At 46.7% G+C, this 24,141-nt stretch overlaps 2 protein-coding genes across 2 annotated transcripts in view; both read right to left on the bottom strand.

Annotated features, from left to right (window-relative positions):
- Positions 1-22,115, bottom strand: part of LOC141206936 (uncharacterized) — a 266,238-nt gene extending 244,123 nt beyond the window's left edge. The window contains exons 1-3 of the mRNA XM_073664304.1: positions 22,032-22,115; positions 8,593-8,742; positions 8,284-8,463 (exon numbers count right to left, since the gene is read on the bottom strand). Of these exons, the coding sequence (XP_073520405.1) occupies positions 8,284-8,463; positions 8,593-8,670 (258 nt within the window). The 5' untranslated portion in view covers positions 8,671-8,742; positions 22,032-22,115. The remainder of the gene's footprint in view (positions 1-8,283; positions 8,464-8,592; positions 8,743-22,031) is intronic.
- LOC141206933 (uncharacterized) lies at positions 2,409-8,224 on the bottom strand. Its single transcript, XM_073664299.1, has 4 exons — positions 8,077-8,224; positions 7,897-7,994; positions 7,607-7,697; positions 2,409-5,196 (listed from the first exon to the last, which is right to left on the bottom strand). The coding sequence occupies exons 1-4, from the start codon at positions 8,207-8,209 to the stop codon at positions 3,320-3,322; spliced, it is 2,199 nt and encodes a 732-aa protein (XP_073520400.1). The 5' UTR covers positions 8,210-8,224; the 3' UTR covers positions 2,409-3,319.
- Positions 22,116-24,141: the final 2,026 nt, after the last annotated feature.

Genomic DNA, 24,141 nt, shown 5'->3' on the forward strand with positions numbered 1-24,141 from the left:
ACTTACCAGGCCACCAGGCGGTGGGTAGGGTGCGACCTCCTCCACGCATACCTCTTCTTCCCCCTCCTCCACCACCTGGCTGGGGCCCTGCGACCCCTCCAGAGCCCCACCGGTCATGGCTCTGAACCGGTCATCATTAAGCAGCTTCTCCATGAAGGGTCCACTGCCCGCCAGTATGGTGCTCCTGCGGTCTTCCAGGTCTTGAATGGCCCGCTTGATCTTCCGGACCGCGGCGGATAGCTCAGGCTTCTTACTGCCAGAGGCCCTCACGGACCTCTCCTGAGCCACCCTCAACTCCCCCCAGAGGGAACTTAGCTTCTTTGTGGCGTCCTCATACTCGCAGAGGTGCGCATGTATACGGGAGGCATAGGTGACGGTTGCCTCCCTCGACGCCTTGGTACCCCAATCAGGGGGCACCGCTGCAGCACCTCCGCTCGTACTCGACCTACCTCCGGAGGGAGGAGCCGCCGCGGTCGTAGCCTCGGGGGTCCTCCGGGTCCTCATGCTGGAACCCCTGCTGTCTTGGCCAGATCTTGTAGCCTTAGCCGGCTTGGTGTTCCTCCCACCCCCCGCCAGCTTGGACCGGGAGGTGGGAGCCGGGGGCCCAGCCCCGGAGGCCAGTCCCACTCTGAGCCTTGTTTCCTGGGAAGGGGGCAGACAAAAAGTCCCAGATGGAAAAAAAAACCTCCCTTCCCAGGAGCTCTCTCCAAACGCAGCCACACAGTCCAGACAGCACACGGCACACAGCTCACTGCAGGCTCCACCTCCACCACTTCCTGTAGGGAACTGCAACAGGCTGAACTGGAATGGATCCTCTTGCTATGTGCACTGCAGTCTGCTATATACCCTGCCTGCCTAGCATGGTGGCGCTAGGTCTGATATAGACCTGATGACCCTGTGTGGCCAGCCAATCACTGTAATGCCACAACCAACATGGCTGCGGCTTTACAGTGTGTGGCAGACAATCCCTGCATGTTGATTGGCACTCTAAAGAGCGCCAAACATGCAGGGAGGGGACCCGAGCTCCCACCGAGGAACCCTGGATATACTCGGCGAGCGCCGAGCAGTGAGATGCTCGGGCGAGCAGTTGCGAGCAGTGAGATGCTCGGGCGAGCAGTTGCGAGCAGTGAGATGCTCGGGCGAGCAGTTGCGAGCATGCTGGCTCATCACTTGTTACGGTTCATTACAACATTCAACTCTAAAGCTACAGAATTACATGACTGTCTTAACAAATCAAGGCCCATCTTAATGGCTGACCCCATAATGGCAAAATATCTACCAGAGAGACAGCAAATCACCTTCAGAAAGGCAAAACATCTCCGTGATCATCTTATGAGAAGCCACTATTATCCTACCACTCCCCCTAATTTTTTTTGAAAAGACCACCTCCAGTAAATGGATGTGTACCATGTGGTTGATCTGTGGCGTGTCCTAATGTCGAACATGCTAACTCTTTCAGAGATTCCTAGGGCTCTAGGACCTATTACATCACCAAACAGATAACTTGTACCTCTAAAGCGGTGGTCTATTATGCGACATGCCGCTGTCCTAAAATCTATGGAAGGCTCACAACTAGATAACTTAAGACAAGAATATGTGAACACGTCCTAGGTATTGAAGCGGCGGTAAATGAAACCGATATTTCCGGTGACTACCTCTTGAAGCTCATCAAGAGAATGCCAAGAGTGTGCAAAGCAGTCATCAAAGCAAAAGGTGGCTACTTTGAAGAACCTAGAATATAAGACATATTTTCAGTTGTTTCACACTTTTTTTGTTAAGTATATAATTCCACATGTGTTAATTTATAGTTTTGATGCCTTCAGTGTGAATGTACAATTTTCATAGTCATGAAAATACAGAAAATCTTTAAATGAGGTGTGTCCAAACTTTTGGTCTGCACTGTATTTACATCAGAAAAGAATCATGTTAATTTGTCTCATGCTCTTCATTAGTGCTCCTCCATTGTTTTACTATTAACTGTCTCTGTTTCTGCGATTCATATTTTTTTCCTGTATAAATTATAATTAATAACATTTTGTAATTTTTTCACTATTATATGGGACTCTGACTTGAAGTTTTTTCCTCTTGTTTCTTATGTATGGAGGAGCATGTGGGGCCCATTATACTGTATACTGGTTGGCCCACGACTTTGTCAAAGTTTTCATGTTGTGAGTTTTACATTCCTAATGTAGAATCAGTCTGGGTAAATGTACATGGACGTGGCAATAATGGAAAGCTGCTAACTGGAGTTTGCTACAAGCCTCCTAATATAGCTGAACACGTAGAGGATGAAATGCTGCAACAAGTTAAAAAGGCAACAAAAACAAGTCATGGTGAAAAGTGTTGGATCCCTTGAAATTGTTCCAGAAAATGAAGTAATTCTCCCAGAAAATTATTGCAATTACATGTTTTGTTCTACACGTTTATTTCCTTTGCGTGTATTGGAACAACACAAGAAAACAGAGAAAAAAAGGCAAATTAAACATAATCTTGCACAAAATAGGCTGGAAAAAATTGTTGGCACCTTGCCTAAATTGTGGGTAAACAACTTTGTTTCAAGTGAATGTGAAGCTTGTTCAAACGCAATTGTGGCAAGTAACAGGTGTGGGCAATATGAAAATCACAACTAAAACCAGATAAAAAAGGGAGAAGTTGATTCAATCTTTGCATTGTGTGCATATGTGTGCCACACTAAGCATGGAGAAAACAGAAAGAGGAGACGAGAACTGTCTGAGGATTTGAGAACCAAAATTGTTGAAAAATATCAACAATTTCAAGGTTATAAGTCCATCTTTAGGGATCCGCATGTTCCTTTGTCCAAGGTGCGCAGCATAATCAATAAATTTACAACCCATATAGTTAAATATGGTGGAGGTTCAAATGTGTTTTGGGGTGGTTTCGCTGCCTCTGGCACTAGGTGCCTTGACTGTGTGCAAGGCCTCATGAAATCTGAAGATTAGTAAAGGATTTTGGGTCACAATTTAGTGCCTAGTGTCAGAAAGCTGGGTTTGTGTCCTAGGTCATGGGTCTTCATACTTTACTTTCCCCTTGTTGATAGTGTGTTGCAGCCTCCCCTCTGGTTCCTCAGGAGGTATAAGAAACTCCTCAACGGCTTATTAGGGAGTTAGGTCTGTGGTGGTGTTTTTAGTTGTGCAGCTAGGGCCTTACTTGTCTGTACAGAGACTAGTTGGGTGTAGTTGTGGCATTCTCCCCTGTGTGGGTTCTCTGGTGGTTATTAAGATGCGCTTTCTGGTTAAAATATTTCCCACAATCTGAACATGAAAAAGGCTTCTCCCCTGTGTGAATTCTATGATGTTTATTAACATGTGATTTCTGTACAAAACATTTCCGGCTTCTCCCCTGTGTGGGTTCTCTGGAGCTTATCAAAATCAGATTTGTGGTTAAAACATTTTCCATATTCTGAACACAGAAAAGGCTTCACCCCTGTGTGAGTTCTCTGATGTTTGATAAGAGTTGATTTCGCAGTAAAACATTTCCCACATTCTGAACATGTAAAAGGCTTCTCCCCTGTGTGAGTTTTGTGATGTTTGATAAGAGTTGATTTCGCTGTAAAACGTTTCCCACATTCTGAACATGAAAATGGCTTCTCTCCTGTGTGAGTTCTCTGGTGTACAATAAGAGTTGATTTCTCTGTAAAACATTTTCCACATTCTGAACATGGAAAAGGCTTGTCTCCTGTGTGAGTTCTCTGATGTGTGATAAGCTTTGATTTCTTTGCAAAACATTTCCCACATTCTGAACAAGAAAATGGCTTCTCCCCTGTGTGAGTTCTCTGATGTGCAATAAGAGTTGATTTCTCTGTAAAACATTTCCCACATTCTGAACATGAAAAAGGCTTCTCACCTGTGTGAGTTTTGTGATGCTTGATAAGATTTGATTTCTCTGTAAAATATTTCCCACATTCTGAACATGAAAATGGCTTGTCCCCTGTGTGAGTTCTCTGATGTGCAATAAGAGTTGATTTCTCTGTAAAATATTTCACACATTCTGAACAAGAAACAGGCTTCTCACCTGTGTGAGTTCTCTGATGTTTGATAAGAGTTGATTTCTCTGTAAAACATTTCCCACATTCTGAACATGAAAAAGGCTTCTCCCCTGTGTGAGTTCTCTGGTGTTTGATAAGAGTTGATTTCTCTGTAAAACATTTCCCACATTCTGAACATGTAAAAGGCTTCTCACCTGTGTGAGTTTTGTGATGCTTGATAAGATTTGATTTCTCTGTAAAATATTTCCCACATTCTGAACATGAAAATGGCTTCTCCCCTGTGTGAGTTCTCTGGTGTGCAATAAGAGTTGATTTCGCTGTAAAATATTTCACACATTCTGAACATGAAAATGGCTTCTCCCCTGTGTGAGTTTTGTGATGCTTGATAAGATTTGATTTCTTTGCAAAACACTTCCCACATTCTGAACAAGAAAATGGCTTCTCCCCAGTGTGAGTTTTCTGATGTGCAATAAGAGTTGATTTCGCTGTAAAATATTTCACACATTCTGAACATGAAAATGGCTTCTCCCCTGTGTGAGTTCTCTGGTGCTTAAGAAAACTAGATTTCTGGTTAAAACATTTTCCACATTCTGAACATGGAAAAGGCTTTTCCACTGTGTGAGTTCTCTGGTGCTTAAGAAAACTAGATTTCTGGTTAAAACATTTCCCACAATCTGAACATGAAAAAGGCTTTTCCACTGTGTGAGTTCTCTGGTGTTTGATAAGAGTGGATTTCTCTGTAAAACATTTCCCACATTCTGAACAGGAAAATGATTTCTCTCCTGTGTGAGTTACCTCATGCCTAAAAAGATCTGATTTCTGATTAAAACATTTCCCACACTTGGAGCAAGAAAATCTATTCTTCACTGTGTGAATTTTTTGATGTTTAAGAAAAGACTTTTTGAGAGGAAAACTATTTCCATATTCTGAATGTGAAAATGGCTTTTTTGCTTTAGTATCAGTTTGTTTTTTAATGCTTATTTTGTGACTATGATTTTCCTTAGTACTCGGTAATGAATCAGAAGACAGGACCTGTTTCAAAGGATCAGATGACAGATCTTTGCTGTGAAGGGATGATGGGATATCTGGGGAAATGTCATTCACTTCAATTGTATCCTGTGGGATCTGAAAACTGTCTGATTTGAAAATTGAAGATGTCAGCTGTCCCTCTGATCTCCGGGTACAGTCATCTGCCAAGAATAAAACCAATTATTATTTTTTAATAAAAAATCCTTGAATTTTATATTTTTGAACATTTCTACTTAAACTGTCAGTAAATAAAGGCAAGTTCTATAAAAAAAAAAATCACTTATTCACCAGGACCATCTAATAGAAAACCTCATAGGATGAACCAGTAGAGCGTCGTGTTCAGCTGTTTGTTCATTCTGCCTCCCAAATATGGAGTAAAAGGCGCAGGCTCTGTCCAGCCACTAAGATTAGGGTGAATGGGACCAGTAGTACCATCCAGTCTGGCAGTATGGGTGTGTGTGCTGTCCAGCTGGAGTAATCTGCTCCCTACTTCAGCCATTTGGAAAGCACCGCACCCTACTAAAGCTGGAAGCATATTGCCGGAAGCTGCCAGATCCAGCCTTGTTCTCCTCTGGTTCAGGCCTCTGTGCTCAGCTCCCGGCTTGTGTATTTGTTTCCTGGTGTGACCTCGGCCCGTTTACTGACTACTCGTGTCTTCTGATCTTGTATTTTCTCTGCCCTCCAGGTTCTGATCCGGCTACCTGACTATTCTTCTTCCCATCTCACTCCACAGAACAGCAGGTAACACCGTGGTCCAAACCTAGGGGTCTCTGTGTAAGTCCAGATCCATATAGAGGGGTTAAAGGGTGATGAGCAAAGTAATTTGTGAAATCTGTAAATGGAGTAGATAGTGACAAGTCAGTTTGTGGTGGCCATCTTTTGAGCTGCCAGGTGACCATGAACAGTGCCCCCAATACATTGCGTCTGCGAACTATTCCAGGAAAATCTGCATTCCTAATAGCTAAATGGCGCTCCTTCCCTTCTTACCCTGCCATGTGCCCAGACAGCAGTGTACAACCGTATATAGGGGATTGTCAGATTCAAGAGAAGTTGGAAAATAATTTGTAAGGTCCATTTGTTTCCTATTATCCTTTGTGAAGAATTCCAAAATTATCACCACATAAAGTGACAAAACGTCAGATTTGAAAAATGGGGCCTGATTAGGAACAAAAAACTGTCTGCGGGAAGGGGTTAAATCAGAGGATTACTGAAGTCAAAAACTGTGAGTATAGACAATAAAACATCTACTGAAATGATCAAACTCAACAGTCTCCATCAAAGAAAAATGAGTAACTAGTGGAGAAACCTCTCTGGGGTAATTAGAGTCTGGGGCTCGGTGGCTCTTGGCAATCTAAACTATTGTAAGGGACAATATTTTCTATCACATGAGTGTCAAGAAGAAATATTAGACATTTAAAGTGAAGTTTTTTACAATACTGCAGAGCTGAGGGGTCTTAAATTTAGATCTCTGGCATTTGGAAGAGGCAATGGAGATCTTTTTGAAAGACTACCAGGGTGTTAAAGACTCACATAAGTGAGGCCAGCCGATCCCACCACAATCAGACTATCATACAGAATGAACTTGTAAAAAAAAGAATATATAAACATGTAACATCCCCAACAACAACGTATGTATGAAGGGAGAAATCCAACACTAAACCGGAGATGCACTCATTTATGGTGGACCATTGGAGGTATGATGAGTCCAGACCAGAAGAGTAGAGAAAGTATTAGTGCCCCCATTTCAGGAGAGATTGTGCAGGAATCTGAATTCTTTAGGATTGAAAACATAATGGAATTTATGATGTGGAGTGAATCCATGAAACCAGGGCTCGAGCCATGCCACCACATCTCCTGCCGGTGTGATTAGATGTATATTACAGCCATCAGCCACGCACAGCTTAGAGACATATCACCGCACAGGTGTAATGGTATTTATGTAGTTTATCAAGATCCTGTTTGAAGTTAGTTGGTTTAAAAAGAAATTGAAAAGTCAGGATAAAGGGAAACTCCGTTGTTATTGTACAGAAATTCACACTTGGCCCTCACTGCACATTTAATGTTGTCGATCATAAAAGAGAAGTTTGGCCAGAAAGACTGGACCTGGTCTTGTAGGCACCATACGAGCACATTCAGCAGCACAGAAGGGAGAGAAGGTAGATTCATCCAATAAGATATCAGGGATCTAGGAAGCCAACAGCATCATTACCCTCCGCTTTCTCTTACAGGTCCATCAGAATATTTTTCTTCAAGTGATTTTCTCACTTGTCAGCACTTTCTACGTACGCTGTCATTTGGCTTTGTAGTTTACAGATCTGGGCAGGTAACGGTCAGCATCTACTAATCCCAGGGGGTAGGTGGATCCTCCAGGTTGTAAGTTCTATAGAAAAGGTCTTTCACAATTACACAAAGTAAATTGAATATTTTCGGATGGAGAAAAATGTTGTGGTCTAGTGGGAAAATGGTGATCACACGATTGTGATACGGCCGGACTACACGACTGATAAAGCAGCCACAGCCGGTGAGTGAGAAGAATCTGTGACTTCTCAGAGTTTAGTGGTCACTACTCACCTGGGTAGTCATATGTAGGAATCTGCTCCTTACACCGCTCATCACCCCTCACATATGTCTCTGTAGTATTAATATGGATCAGATCTTCACCCTGAAACAAATATTATAAAAGTCACAGACAGATGGAGAAGTCCCATCTATGATCAGCTCTAATCCTGCCATCTCCACCGTTCTCATTACACAAGTATAAACCATAATAATACTGGTGGATAAAACAAGACTGAGCACAAGACCTTCACAGCCGTCTACACATCATAGGGGAGATCTCATGACACCATCTCTCCATCTACCTGATGATCCTGAGGAACATTGGGGTCTTCTTGTTTACGGTCCTGTGGAAGAAGAGGACGGGGACATCTCTCTGGTGTTGTCCTCTTACTGGATAGATCTGGAGGAAACACATACAGGACTGAATTCATTCTTTACATAGAGATAATTATAGGTCGTGTGTATTTAGTCCGGTCTACTACCTAGTGATGTGAGGGGCTGGGGAACCTCCATCATGACGTCCTTGTACAGATCTTTGTGTCCTTCTAAATACTCCCACTCCTCCATGGAGAAATAGACGGCGACATCCTGACACCTTATAGGAACCCGACACATACAATGATACCGTCATCCCCCCGATCCCTCCATAGCGTTACTGTATAATGTCCCAGCATTCCCAGCAGTGTCACCTCTCCAGTCAGCAGCTCAATCATCTTGTAGGTGAGTTCTAGGATCTTCTGGTCATTGATGTCCTCAAGCATCAGGGGGTGAGGTGGAAGCCCTGTGATTGGGCTCAGGGGTCTTCCCCATCCCTCAGACACAGGGTCCTGACGGCGTTCACTAGAGGTCTTCTTCACTACTGTGTAATCCTGGTTATGGAGAGACTCATTAATAAATCTCTCTACAGACATTTCCAGAGTCCTCACTTCTCCAGTTCTGTCCATCTGTTATTCCCATAGATAAGAATGATGTAATGTGACGTCATCAGAATCTCTCACCTCTCCAGTAAGCCGGAAGAGGATCTCTAGGGTGAGGTGTAATATCCTCTCCACCATCTTGTCTCTGTCCATATGCATCTTTGACGGGTAAATCAGGAAAATTCTCTTCTATGGAAGATCTTCACTGAGAGGATTCGGTATTGTAGAGACCTGAATGAGAAGAAGATGAGCCAATGTAACATCATAAAAATTCTGTGTAATAATACAATTACTTTAGATAATAAGGGAAACATATGAGGAGATTTATTATTTTACAGTATGTAGCTTTCTTCTTTATAACTACTAATAAAACCTATATATTTTATGCTATAGACAACAAGCAGTTTCTTCCTCGGAGTCGGCAGCTGAATACGTTTCACATAGACTCATCTTCCATAACGCTAATTCTCGTCTCATTTACCGACACTGGAATACTGCAGGAGATATTCATTACACGTGACATTAGAAATAACTACTTCATGATGAGGATGAAATCTTCATATTCTACCACAGCTCTTGAAACATATTTGGCCAGAGTCCGTCACTGACTACATCACCACTGGCCGTCTGTATGAATGTTTCCCATCTTCCCCGGACTGTAATCTTCTATCACGTTAGATCTCATGTCTGATTTACACACAGAAATTTGAGACTTTTATAAAAGCTTTTTTATTTGCACAAACATCGCAGACAGAAATTATTTGATGCCAAAGTCTCCATGTACAGTGTTTTATGGGGTTTATTTCTGCCCTTATATTACAAGAAAAAAACAGAAAAAAAAGATATTAACATGTTTCAAAAGAAAATTGGCACCAACAATTCCTGTAAAAAGAAAAAAACATGCAAAAAGCATAGGATACATTTTGTTATTTTTCAATATGTTAAACATTTGTTTTAACCCCTTTCCGACGACATCAGTAATAGTACGTAGCTGTGACCTGGGACTTATGGACCAGCTATGTACTTTTAAGCATAATGCGATCGCGCCCGCACACAAGCGGTGCAGGGCAATCGCTGCCGGGTGTCAGCTGATTGTCACAGCTGACACCCGGTGATATATGCAGGGAGCAGTCCCGCACCGCTCCCAGCACATTAACTCCCACACTGCTGCAATCGAAATTGATCGCAGCATTGCAGGGGCAAGGAGGGAGGTAAGTGCTGGTACTCACCTCCTCTGTGGCCCCCAGCGATGTCTGCGGTGGCTCCCGGATGTTGTCATGATGACCCGATGTCGCCATGACAGCATCCGGGTCACCAGGAAGTTACGTTGGTCATACGCAGTGCTGACAGGCTGCATGACATAGGGAGCTGCTGCTCTCTATGCTATACAGTCGATCAGGCTGCAAAAAGTGAAAGTCCCATAGTGGGACAATGTGTAAAAGTAAAAAAAAGGGTAGGAAAGTGAAAATATAAAAAAAAAATGAAAAAAATAATCCCCAAAAAATAAAAATATATTGTACCCATAATATTTATTTATTATGAAAAAAAAACAATAAAAGTACACATATTTGGTATCACCGCATCCGGAACGACCTGACCTATAAAACTGTCCCACTAGTTAACCCATTTAGTGAACACGGTAAAAAAAAATAAAAATGAAGCAACGTCATCTTGTCCCGCAAAAAACAAGCCCCATCATCCGAAAAAATAAAAAAGTTATAGCTCTCAGAATAAAGCGATACAAAAAAAATATTTTTTCTAGAAAATAGTTTTAATTGTGTAAAAGCGCCAAAACATAAAAAAAATAAAAATGTGATACCGCTGTAAACTTACTGACCCGTAGAATAAAGCTGCCTTATCAATTTTACCAAATGCGGCGCGGCATAAAAAAAAAACAATTCCGGAATTGCTGTTTTTTGTTTATTCTGCCTCCCAAGAATCGGAATAGAAAGCGATCAAAAAATTCCACATGCCCGAAAATGGTACCAATAAAAACGCCAACTTGTCCCACAAAAAACAAGCTGTCACATAACTCTGTCGGCCAAAATATCGAAAAATTACAGCTCTCAAAATATGGAGATGCAAACACTAGTCTTTGCAAAAAAAAGCGTCTTTTAGTGTGTGACAGCTGTCTATCATAAAAACCCGATATGAATCTGGTATCGCTGTAATCACACCAACCCAAAGAATAAAGTCATCTAATCAGTTATACCGCACGAGGAACGGCGTAAAAAAATAAACTCTAGAGTTAGGATTGTGCTAGGGTTAGGGCTGTATTAGGGTTGGGATTTTTTCAAAGGTAAAGAAAAAAAAATGATGATGATAGGGCGACCAATGTTGAGCGCAAGTGCTCGCTACTTGAGTTTGCATCAGGTGCTCGGGAATGCACTGAGTATCGCGGGTGCTCGAGTGACATGCTCGAGTCTCTGCTCCATATGTTTCGCAGCCCAAAAAAACGTTGCTGGGATCGCCTGCCATGCACGAGCGATCCCCGCATGTTTTTTTGGGTTTCTAACAACCGTGAAACATGCGGGGCAGGGACTTGAGCACCCGCGATACATGGTGCATACCCGAGTACCCGATGCAAACTTAAGTAGCGAGCACTTGCGCTCAAGACTAATGACAACTTATTCAATATGATGACCTAATGTTATCAAATTCTGTGTCGTACCTCTGGGTTCAAAATGTACACTATACCCCTTGATAAAATCTTTGAGGGGTCTAGTTTTCAACATGGAGTCAATTGTGGAGGGTTTCCACTATTTAGGCACATCAGGGGCTCCCGAAATACGACATGGCGTCCGCTGTAGATTCCAGACAATTTTGTGTTCAAAAAGTCACACAGTGCTCCTTCCCTTCTGAACCCCGACGTGCGCCCAAACACTGTATTCTCCCCACATATGGGGTATTGGCATACTCAGAAGAAATTGAAAACAGTTTTTAGGTTCCATTTTGTCCTCTTACCCTTTTGAAAATTAAAAATTTGGGGCTAAACGATCATTTTTGTGGAAAAAGTTACATTTTTTTATTTTCACGGCTCCATGTTATAAACTTCTGTGAAGCACCTGGGGGTTCAAGGTGCTCAGCACACATCTTGGTAAGTTCCCTGAGGAAACACAGTGGTGTAGATAGAAATCACAGGTCCCACAGCAATAGCTGTAATTGGCCCCCCCAACCTCAAAAGGAAAATATATACATGTACTGTATATTTGTATTTGGCAGTGTCATAGCTCCTGACTCTGCACATCTCATGCTGTCGTTGTACTTGGCAGGCCTGGGCCAGATGGTATGGAGATGAATAAGAGAAGCCAAAGTCCAAAAATAAACTTTTCTTTATTTAACAAGACGTTGATGAGAAGTATATACATCAGATAGCAGGCACAACACTTTATGAATGCGTCTTCTGCACTATGCAGAGTCAAGAATTTTCCGGTTACATGTAGTGGCACATAAGTTTTGTTACAAGCTAGAACAGTCCATAAAATCATTATTGAGCAAGATGTGCACACGATCAGGAGCCGCTGTGGGTTTGACGCTGCGTGCCGCTGTGGGTTTGACACAGTGGCCAGATGTTACAGCATAGTGGATGGGATTTGTAGAAATCCCATGTCCACTATGCGTCTCCGTGCACCTGCGGATCACCCGCGGACACTGACATGCGGCGCATCTTTCCAGACCACAGCATGTCAATTTCTCTTGCGGAGTCGCTAGTCTCTGCAAGAGAAATTAGATCACTACAATGGATTGAATGCGGCGAATCCGAATGGTTCATTGAACACATGCGGATTCACCTGCGTTCATATAATGCATGCGCAAATTCATGTGAGGCTATGTGCCCACGATGCAGAAAATTTCTGCATCTCCCTGGCAGAAAAAACGCATGCAGATTGTGCATGCGTTTTTCCTGCCAAATACATGCAGATGTGAACAGTTCTTCACTTGCATTTCCGCATGCGGGTTGACAAGCGCTTTCCAAGCGATTTTAGCATCACCTGGAAAGTGCTTGACAACATGGTCACACTATATAAATCCATGCAACCGACATGGATTTATATAGTGTGCCCGTAAAGAATGTTACCTTCTGATGACCCCCGGAGTCTTGCTTCGCTCCGTTCTGGCAGCCGGGAGATCGCTGTGCACTGCACTAGGACCTGCCGTCACATAACTATGACGTCAGCGCAGGTCCTACAGTCCTTCGCGATCTGCCGGCAAAGGAGGACGAGTGCAGCGCGGGCCGCCAGAAGGTGAATATAATCTTTATTTTTTATTTTATTCTTTTTTTTACCGGTTCTATGGTACCCGGGTCTGGAGGAGAGTCTCCTCTCCTCCAGACCTGGGTACCATCTGCTCATCGAACCGTGTGATATCCGCTTGTGTAGATGCAGTGGTGCGGATGTCACGCGGTCCAATGCAAGTCAATGGCGGCGATTACACTACGTGTCCGCAAAATTAATGGACATGCTGCTGATTTTTGAGCGCAGCATAAACGCTGCGGAAAAATCCGCAGCATGGGCATTGAAATTGCGGCTTGTCATTGGGGACCATGAGGGGCGGATTACCAAGCGTTTTTTAAGCGTTTACGCTGCGGAAATTCCACTGCACAAACGCTTGCAAAACGCATAGTGGGCACACAGCCTGAAAAACGCTTCAAATCCGCTTGTCCCTGGCAAGAAAAACGCATGTACAATCCGCATGTACAATCTGCATGAGTTTTTTCTGCCAGGGAGATGCAGAAACGCTCAGGAAAAAATCCGGAGCATTTCTGCATCGTGGGCACTTAGCCTAATACTATCAAAGTTCATGTGATGAGGGCCACACACTTCTTGCTGAGGCACTGCATCTTCAGCTCTCCATAGGAGAACTCGTGTCCTAGTTTGAAAACACTGTAGCCTCCTGTCTACTATAGACAATTGTTTCCTTAAATTCTATTTGTCTAAGATAAGGAATCCTTACTTAACTTAATCCCGTTTAATTAGGACTTCTGCTCCCCCTTGGCAAAGTTCCCAACCGTTTAAGTAGGCCTCCTGGCCTGAGCTAAATACCTCGCCCTGCTCTTTGTCTCCGCTATGCTCCCTGCCTGTAATCAGGATTCCCACTGCCATTATATCTTAGCTTTCCTTCAGAACATGCTATCTCATGTCTCCTTCCTGGCACACAACACCATATCAATTCAAGTCTGCAACCAGATAGACCAAAAGTCCGTATTTCTCACTTACTTATCTTTATGTGACTCATCACCAGGAAATTGTTCTCCTGTGTACCCATGTAGCTCAGTATGAGGGCTCCCACACAGTATGATGGCCTCCCCCACAGACCCTCACAATATGATGGCACCCACAGATCCCCCACAGCATGATGACCAACACTGTATGATGGCACCCACAGCCCCCCCAATATGATGCCCCCACAGCCCCTCACACAGTATTACGGCCACCACAGCCTGCTACACAAAATGAGGACCCCCACTCAGTATGGAAGCCCTTACAGTCCATCACAGCCCCCCCCCTGCTCCGGTCTGTGCAGTGTGAGTACTGAGGCTCCATACTACAGGTGGGATGTAGTGATGCCATAGAGCCTGTGTGCACGGAGTCTCAGAATCACAGACGAAGGCTGAAGGTTGGATCAAACAATTCACTTATTGAGAATCTCTATAAGCTAGAAGAAAAAATCCACTAAATAAATGATATTTACTGACCGAGGTGGACTAACTATGCTAAAAAGTAACTTTTATTAGAATGTATTAAAAATATACATATCTCCACCGTATTTAACATGCAGTCTATCCAATCTGAACCTTATAGATGGGTGAGATTTGGATACTGTAATGCACACGCCCGGGCTGAGCGGCGTGTGCGTGTGATAGTAGTGATTCCACTGGACCGTGCCGGAGAGTGAATGCCTGGAGGGGCGTAACTAGGTATTCACCCGATCCGACCAGGGTCACACGACGGCATACGACGCCAGTGCCCCAAGGAGGAACCGAGCAGAGGGACCAGGTGCTACTCCAGGACAGACCCCGGACACGGCTGTTGACCCACACAGGGGAATACAGGAACAGACTGGTTAGGCTGGCACACAGACTGGTGGGAATAGGCAGGCACGACTGGTATGCAGGCAGGCGGGTATGCAGGCAGGGGGGTACAGGCAAGCACGGCTAGAGTGTAGACAGGGAGGCACTAGCAGGTAGGAACACAGGCGGGACAGAACCCAGTACACACTGGGACTCAGGAACAGAACCACAGATGTGGCGGACAAACACAGCAGAGTGAGGCCGCCCAGAGAGGTGAGCGAGAGCAGGGCAGGACAAGACCGCCTGGAGCGGTGAGCAAGAGTAGAGCAGGACAAGGCCACCTGGAGCGGTGAGCAAAGGGTCAGAGCTGAGCGAGACTGCCGGAGCAGTGAGCAAGGAGTCAGAGCAGGACGAGACCGCCTGGAGCAGTGAGCAAAGGAGTCAGAGCGGAGCGAGACTGCCGGAGCAGTGAGCAAAGGAGTCAGAGCGGAGCGAGACTGCCGGAGCAGTGAGCAAAGGAAGAGAGCAGAACGAGACAGCCGGAGCAGTGAGAAAGAGGGAGCAGAGCGAGACTGCAGGAGCAGTGAGGTAAAGGAAGAGAGCAGAACGAGACTGCCGGAGCAGTGAGGAAGAGGGAGCAGAGCGAGACTGCAGGAGCAGTGAGGTAAAGGAAGAGAGCAGAACGAGACTGCCAGAGCAGTGAGAAAGAGGGAGCAGAGCGGGCTAGAACCGCCAGAGCGGTGAGCAAAGGAGTCAGAGCAGGCTAGAACCGCCGGAGCGGTGAGCAAAGGAGTCAGAGCAGGCTAGAACCGCCGGAGCGGTGAGCAAAGGAGTCAGAGCAGGCTAGAACCGCTGGAGCGGTGAGCAAGGGAGTCAGAGCAAGCTAGAACCGCCGGAGCGGTGAGCAAAGGAGTCAGAGCAGGCTAGAACCGCCGGAGCGGTGAGCAAGGGAGTCAGAGCAAGCTAGAACCGCCGGAGCGGTGAGCAAGGCAGAGCAGGGGGGACAGGGCTCTGTTCACACGGAACAGACAGGAAGGGAAAGGCAGAGCCAGATACCCACAGGGTACTTGCAGTGAAGTAGCGAGTGGACCACAAACTCACAAACGGGAGTACAGAGACAACAAGCAGGAGCTAGGTACGAGTTCAGACTCTGCAGAAAAAGGAAAGGAACGGACATAGAGGCAAAACAGGTAAAGGAAAGGAGAGAGTTCAGACTGGAACTGAGTGTACGGAAGAGACCGACACTGCAGCGGGATACAGGAGCGGGTCTGGGAATACGGCCCCCAGAGGGGCGGGACGAACAGGCAAGGAGCGTGTACAGACAGGACAGACAAGATACAGGAGCGGGTCTAGGTAATCGGCCCCTAGAAGGCAGGAGGAACAGGCTAGGAGCGTGTTCAGACAGGACAGACAAGATACAGGAGCGGGTCTAGGTAATCGGCCCCTAGAAGGCGGGAGGAACAGGCTAGGAGCGTGTTCAGACAGGCCTGGAAATACAGCCTCCAGGATAGGCAGACAAGAGAACACAGAACGGGACCTGGCACCTTCAGAGTGCAAGCACACACTGAATGAAACACAATGCTCAGGCAGGGATTGATTGGGGCAGCTGGGTTATATACCAGGTGACAGACAGCAATAGGCTGAGGACGCACAAGGGGTGTGGCCCACAGCAGGTACAAAAAGCAGGAAGTGATCGGGCGCCGCCCTTAAGCAGCAGAAACAGACACAAACAGACAGCATGGAGGAAAGCCAGAGAGACATTCTGGACTGGAGATCAAGTGCGCGCTCTTGCACAGTGGGAGATGGGCCACTATGCAAGGTCGCCGCCAGGTATGTTACAGATACTAATAATAAAAATAATAAATGGTATATTATTATTCTATAGGCGAGTATTGCCGTGCTTTATTAGCTCCATCCCAGAACATTGGTAATCAGAGATCGTTCAAACTTGTGCACATTAATCAATTAGAAACAATTCCAACGTGCATATTCATCTTCACGGCACATGGAAACATTCCCCATATACATACAGTACAGACCAAAAGTTTGGACACACCTTCTCATTTAAAGATTTTTCTGTATTTTCTTGACTATGAAAATTGTACATTCACACTGAAGGCATCAAAGCTATGAATTAACACATGTGGAATTATATACTTAACAAAAAAGTGTGAAACAACTGAAAATATGTCTTATATTCTAGGTTCTTCAAAGTAGCCACCTTTTGCTTTGATGACTGCTTTGCACACTCTTGGCATTCTCTTGATGAGCTTCAAGAGGTAGTCACCGGAAATGGTTTTCCAACAATCTTGAAGGAGTACCCAGAGATGCTTAGCACTTGTTGGCCCTTTTGCCTTCACTCTGCAGTCCAGCTCACCCCAAACCATCACGATTGGGTTCAGGTCTGGTGACTGTGGAGGCCAGGTCATCTGGCGTAGCACCCCATCACTCACCTACTTGGTCAAATAGCCCTTACACAGTCTGGAGGTGTGTTTGGGGTCATTGTGCTGTTGAAAAATAAATGATGGTCCAACTAAACGCAAACCGGAGGGAATAGCATGCCGCTGCAAGATGCTGTGGTAGCCATGCTGGTTCAGTATGCCTTCAATTTTGAATAAATCCCCAACAGTGTCACCAGCAAAGCCCCCCCCACACCATCACACCTCTTCTCCATGCTTCACGGTCGGAACCAGGCATGTAGGGTCCATCCGTTCACCTTTTCTGCGTCGCACAAAGACTCGGTGGTAGGAACCAAAGTTCTCAAATTTGGGCTCATCAGACCAAAGCACAGATTTCCACTGATCTAATGTCCATTCCTTGTGTTATTTAGCCCAAACAAGTCTCTTCTGCTTGTTGCCTGTCCTAAGCAGTGGTTTCCTAGCAGCTATTTTACCATGAAGGCCTGCTGCACAAAGTCTCCTCTTAACAGTTGTTGTAGAGATGTGTCTGCTGCTAGAACGCTGTGTGGCATTGACCTGGTCTCTAATCTGAGCTGCTGTTAACCTGTGATTTCTGAGGCTGGTGACTCGGATAAACTTATCGTCAGAAGCAGAGGTGACTCTTGGTCTTCCTTTCCTGGGGCGGTCCTCATGTGAGCCAGTTTCTTTGTAGCGCTTGATGGTTTTTGCAACTGCACTTGGGGACACTTTCAAAGTTTTCCCAATTTTTCGGACTGACTGATCTTCACTTCTTACAGTAATGATGGCCACTCGTTTTTCTTTACTTAGCTGCTTTTTTCTTGCCATAATACAAATTCTAACAGTCTATTCAGTAGGACTATCAGCTGTGTATCCACCAGACTTCTGCACAACACAACTGATGGTCCCAACCCCATTTATAAGGCAAGAAATCCCACTTATTAAACCTGACAGGGCACATCTGTGAAGTGAAAACCATTTCCGTTGACTACCTCTTGAAGCTCATCAAGAGAATGCCAAGAGTGTGCAAAGCAGTCATCAAAGCAAAAGGTGGCTACTTTGAAGAACCTAGAATATAAGACATATTTTCAGTTGTTTCACACTTTTTTGTTAAGTATATAATTCCACATGTGTTAATTCATAGTTTTGATGCCTTCAGTGTGAAAGTACAATTTTCATAGTCAAGAAAATACAGAAAAATCTTTAAATGAGGTGTGTCCAATCTTTTGGTCTGTACTGTATATCCCACAATCATCCCTTATTATTGCACTTTGCCCTCAATTCCAGCCCTGAACACTCAGCGAGCGCCAGTCACTATTCATGTGGATGACGAGTTCTTGTTGATCTATTGCTACTTGTCCCTTCAATAGATTTCATTATAAATGTTTATTACCTACAGAGGCTCAATAATCCCCACAGAAGGGTTAACCCCTAATACAGAAATTCCTCACACGGCTGATACCTTGTGCTGCTCTCCTTGTAGCTCCCGGTATATTCAGTCGTTTTGTTACTCAGCTGCATCCGCCAATCACAGTTACTGAGATGCAGATATCTCCTGCTGAGATCCAGGCGATCACTGTGTCCCCCCATATTGTACTACAGTATTCACATTGAGGTATTCGGGGGGTCTTTATTACTGAGATGCAGATATCTCCTGCTGAGCTGCAGGTGATCACTGTGTCCCCCCATATTGTACTACAGTATTCACATTGAGGTATTCGGAGGTCTTTATTACTGAGATGCAGATATCTCCTGCTGAGCTCCAGGCGATCACTGTGTCCCCCCATATTGTACTATAGTATTCACATTGAGGTATCCGGGGGTCTATGTTACTGAGATGCAGATATCCCCTGCTGAGCTCCAGGCGATCACTGTGTCCCCCCATATTGTACTACAGTATTCACATTGAGGTATTCGGGGGTCTTTATTACTGAGATGCAGATATCTCCTGCTGATCTCCAGGCGATCACTGTGTCCCCCCATATTGTACTACAGTATTCACATTGAGGTATCCGGGGGTCTATGTTACTGAGATGCAGATATCTCCTGCTGAGATCCAGGCGATCACTGTGTCCCCCCATATTGTACTACAGTATTCACATTGAGGTATTCGGGGGTCTTTATTACTGAGATGCAGATATCTCCTGCTGAGCTCCAGGCGATCACTGTGTCCCCCCATATTGTACTACAGTATTCACATTGAGGTATCCGGGAGTCTATGTTACTGAGATGCAGATATCCCCTGCTGAGCTCCAGGCGATCACTGTGTCCCCCCATATTGTACTACAGTATTCACATTGAGGTATTCGGTGGTCTTTATTACTGAGATGCAGATATCTCCTGCTGAGCTCCAGGCGATCACTGTGTCCCCCCATATTGTACTACAGTATTCACATTGAGGTATCCGGCGGTCTATGTTACTGAGATGCAGATATCCCCTGCTGAGCTCCAGGCGATCTCTGTGTCCCCCCATATTGTACTACAGTATTCACATTGAGGTATTCAGGGGTCTTTATTACTGAGATGCAGATATCTCCTGCTGAGCTCCAGGCGATCACTGTGTCCCCCCATATTGTACTACAGTATTCACATTGAGGTATCCGGGGGTCTATGTTACTGAGATGCAGATATGCCCTGCTGAGCTCCAGGCGATCACTGTGTCCCCCCATATTGTACTACAGTATTCACATTGAGGTATCCGGGGGTCTATGCTACTGAGATGCAGATACAGTGGTGGCCAAAAGTATTGGCACCCCTGCAATTCTGTCAGATAATACTCAGTTTCTTCCTGAAAATGATTGCAATCACAAATTCTTTGGTTTTATTATCTTCATTTAATTTGCTTGCAAGGAAAAAACACAAAAGAGAATGAAGCAAAAATCAAATCATTGATCATTTCACACAAAACTCCAAAAATGGGCCAGACAAAAGTATTGGCACCCTCAGCCTAATACTTGGCTGCACAACCTTTAGCCAAAATAACTGCGAACAACTGCTTCCGGTAACCATCAATGAGTTTCTTACAATGCTCTGCTGGAATTGTAGACCATTCTTCTTTGGCAAACTGCTACAGGTCCCTGATATTTGAAGGGTGCCTTCTCCAAACTGCCATTTTGAGATCTCTCCACAGGTGTTCTATGGGATTCAGGTCTGGACTCATTGCTGGCCACCTTAGAAGTCTCCAGTGCTTTCTCTAAAACCATTTTATTGTGCTTTTGGAAGTGTGTTTTGGGTCATTGTCCTGCTGGAAGACCCATGACCTCTGAGGGAGACCCAGCTTTCTCACACTGGTCCCTACATTATGCTGCAAAATTTGTTGGTAGTCTTCAGACTTCATAATGCCGTGCACACGGTCAAGCAGTCCAGTGCCAGAGGCAGCAAAGCAACCCCAAAACATCAGGGAACCTCCGCCATGTTTGACTGTAGGGACCGTGTTCTTTTCTTTGAATGCCTCTTTTTTTTTCCTGTACACTCTATGTTGATGCTTTTTCCCAAAAAGCTCTACTTTTGTCTCATCTGACCAGAGAACATTCTTCCAAAACGTTTTAGGCTTTCTCAGGTAAGTTTTGGCAAACTCCAGCCTGGCTTTTTTATGTCTCGGGGTAAGAAGTGGGGTCTTCCTGGGTATCCTACCATACAGTCCCTTTTCATTCAGATGCCGACGGATAGTACGGGTTGACAATGTTGTACCCTCGGACTGCAGGGCAGCTTGAACTTGTTTGGATGTTAGTCGAGGTTCTTTATCCACCATCCGCACAATCTTGCGTTGAAATCTCTCGTCAATTTTTCTTTTCCGTCCACATCTAGGGTGGTTAGCCACAGTGCCATGGGCTTTAAACTTCTTGATGACACTGCGGACAGAAGACACAGGAAGATTCAGGTCTTTGGAGATGGACTTGTAGCCTTGAGATTGCTCATGCTTCCTCACAATTTGGTTTCTCAAGTCCTCAGACAGTTTTTGGTCTTCTTTCTTTTCTCCATGCTCAATGTGGTACACACAAGGACACAGGACAGAGGTTGAGGCAACTTTAATCCATGTTAACTGGCTGCAAGTGTGATTTAGTTATTGCCAACACCTGTTAGGTGCCACAGGTATGTTACAGGTGCTGTTAATTACACAAATTAGAGAAGCATCACATGATTTTTCAAACAGTGCCAATACTTTTGTCCACCCCCTTTTTTAGGTTTGGTGTGGAATTATATCCAATTTGGCTTTAGGACAATTCTTTTTGTGTTTTTTCATTGAAGACAAATTAAATGAAGAGAATAATACCAAAGAATTTGTGACTGCAATCATTTTCAGGAAGAAACTGAGTATTATCTGACAGAATTACAGGGGTGCCAATACTTTTGGCCACCACTGTATCTCCTGCTGAGCTCCAGGCGATCACTGTGTCCCCCCATATTGTACTACAGTATTCACATTGAGGTATCCGGGGGTCTATGTTACCGAGATGCAGATATCCCCTGCTGAGCTCCAGGCGATCACTGTGTCCCCCCATATTGTACTACAGTATTCACATTGAGGTATCCGAGGGTCTATGTTACTGAGATGCAGATATCCCCTGCTGAGCTCCAGGCGATCACTGTGTCCCCCCATATTGTACTACAGTAATCACATTGAGGTATCCGGGGGTCTATGTTACTGAGCTCGCTGACCTGTGCTCAGTCACCTCAGCGTGTTTCACCCACGGGCACATCATGAGGTTTATGTTATTACTCATATGTCAATTAGCTGCTATAACATTATTCATTCAGTACCGAGCTCTGACTCCCTACGATGTGAGGGGCGCAGGGCGGCTCTGAGGCCGGGCATTTATAGAGAAACCCCCCACCTCCTCTCTGTGAGGGGCATTCACTCCGGCCTCAGGTACTGCCCTACGTGTCTACGGTTTATAGGCTGCAGATGACGGATTCACCCCTGTCCTTCATCCTGCAGTCGTCAGAAGGGACCTAATGTGGACAGGAACCAGTGAAGCCACATTCTGTCCACAGCTGTTACCTCACTGTTCACACCACACAGAGACCCCCAAAGAGCCTCCTTGCTGAAGGGGTTAATGCCCCCTGCGCCCAGTAATGGGGTCTCCACATACCTCCACCTGCAGAGCCGCCACCACATATATGGCTGTTGTGTGCGCACAGGACCTGTGATGAGGTCACAGGAGGGGAGGAGTCAGGGGTCACATGATCAGGGGCCTCGGTGGATGCAGGACTCTGCTGTGCTGGTTGTCATGGTGCTGGATGAGCTGAAGTTTATGTGTGGGGTCAGGAGAGGTTTATAGTGTGGATGTAGCAGAGCCGCGTGTGTACGAGGTGTACGGAGCAGAGCCGCGCGTGTACGAGGTGTACGGAGCGGACCCGTGTGTGTACGAGGTGTACGGAGCGGAGCCGTGTGTGTACGAGGTGTACGGAGCGGAGCCGTGCGTGTACGAGGTGTACGGAGCAGAGCCGTGTGTGTACGAGGTGTACGGAGCAGAGCCGTGTGTGTACGAGGTGTACGGAGCGGAGCCGTGTGTGTACGAGGTGTACGGAGCAGAGCCGCGCGTGTACGAGGTGTACGGAGCAGAGCCGTGTGTGTACGAGGTGTACGGAGCAGAGCCGTGTGTGTACGAGGTGTACGGAGCAGAGCCGCGTGTGTATGAGGCGTACGGAGCAGAGCCGCGCGTGTACGAGATGTACGGAGCGGAGCCGCGCGTGTACGAGGTGTACGGAGCGGAGCCGTGCGTGTACGAGGTGTACGGAGCGGAGGTGTGCGTGTACGAGGTGTACGGAGCGGAGCCGTGCGTGTACGAGGTGTACGGAGCGGAGCCGCGCGTGTACGAGGTGTACGGAGCGGAGGTGTGCGTGTACGAGGTGTACGGAGCGGAGCCGCGCGTGTACGAGGTGTACGGAGCGGAGCCGCGCGTGTACGAGGTGTACGGAGCGGAGCTGTGCGTGTACGAGGTGTACGGAGCGGAGCCGCGTGTGTACGAGGTGAACGGAGCGGAGCCGCGCGTGTACGAGGTTTACGGAGCAGAGCCGCGTGTGTACGAGGTGTACGGAGCAGAGCCGCGTGTGTACGAGGTGTACGGAGCAGAGCCGCGCGTGTACGAGGTGTACGGAGCAGAGCCGCGCGTGTACGAGGTGTACGGAGCGGACCCGTGTGTGTACGAGGTGTACGGAGCAGAGCCGTGTGTGTACGAGGTGTACGGAGCGGAGCCGTGTGTGTACGAGGTGTACGGAGCAGAGCCGCGCGTGTACGAGGTGTACGGAGCAGAGCCGCGCGTGTACGAGGTGTACGGAGCAGAGCCGCGCGTGTACGAGGTGTACGGAGCAGAGCCGTGTGTGTACGAGGTGTACGGAGCAGAGCCGCGTGTGTATGAGGCGTACGGAGCAGAGCCGCGCGTGTACGAGATGTACGGAGCGGAGCCGCGCGTGTACGAGGTGTACGGAGCGGAGCCGTGCGTGTACGAGGTGTACGGAGCGGAGGTGTGCGTGTACGAGGTGTACGGAGCGGAGCCGTGCGTGTACGAGGTGTACGGAGCGGAGCCGCGCGTGTACGAGGTGTACGGAGCGGAGCCGCGCGTGTACGAGGTGTACGGAGCGGAGCCGTGCGTGTACGAGGTGTACGGAGCGGAGCCGCGCGTGTACGAGGTGTACGGAGCGGAGCTGTGCGTGTACGAGGTGTACGGAGCGGAGCCGCGTGTGTACGAGGTGAACGGAGCGGAGCCGCGCGTGTACGAGGTTTACGGAGCAGAGCCGCGCGTGTACGAGGCGTACGGAGCGGAGCCGCGCGTGTACGAGGCGTACGGAGCGGAGCCGCGCGTGTACGAGGCGTACGGAGCAGAGCCGCGCGTGTGCGAGGCGTACGGAGCGGAGCCGCGCGTGTACGAGGCGTACGGAGTGGAGCCGCGCGTGTACGAAGTGTACGGAGCAGAGCCGCGCGTGTACGAGGTGTGCGGAGCCGTGCGTGTACGAGGTGTATGGAGCGGAGCCGCGCGTGTACGAGGTGTACGGAGCAGAGCCGCGTGTGTACGAGGTGTACGGAGCGGAGCCGTGTGTACGAGCTGTACGGAGCGGAGCCGCATGTGTACGAGGTGTACGGAGCGGAGCCGTGTGTACGAGGTGTACGGAGCGGAGCCGCGTGTGTACGAGGTGTACGGAGCAGAGCCGCGTGTGTACGAGGTGTACGGAGCGGATCCGCGTGTATGTACGAGGCGTACG

This window comes from Phyllobates terribilis, unplaced genomic scaffold (assembly GCF_046119375.1).
Source record: "Phyllobates terribilis strain yellow unplaced genomic scaffold, ASM4611937v1 Scaffold_150__1_contigs__length_4496277, whole genome shotgun sequence".
Lineage (NCBI taxonomy): Eukaryota > Metazoa > Chordata > Amphibia > Anura > Dendrobatidae > Phyllobates > Phyllobates terribilis.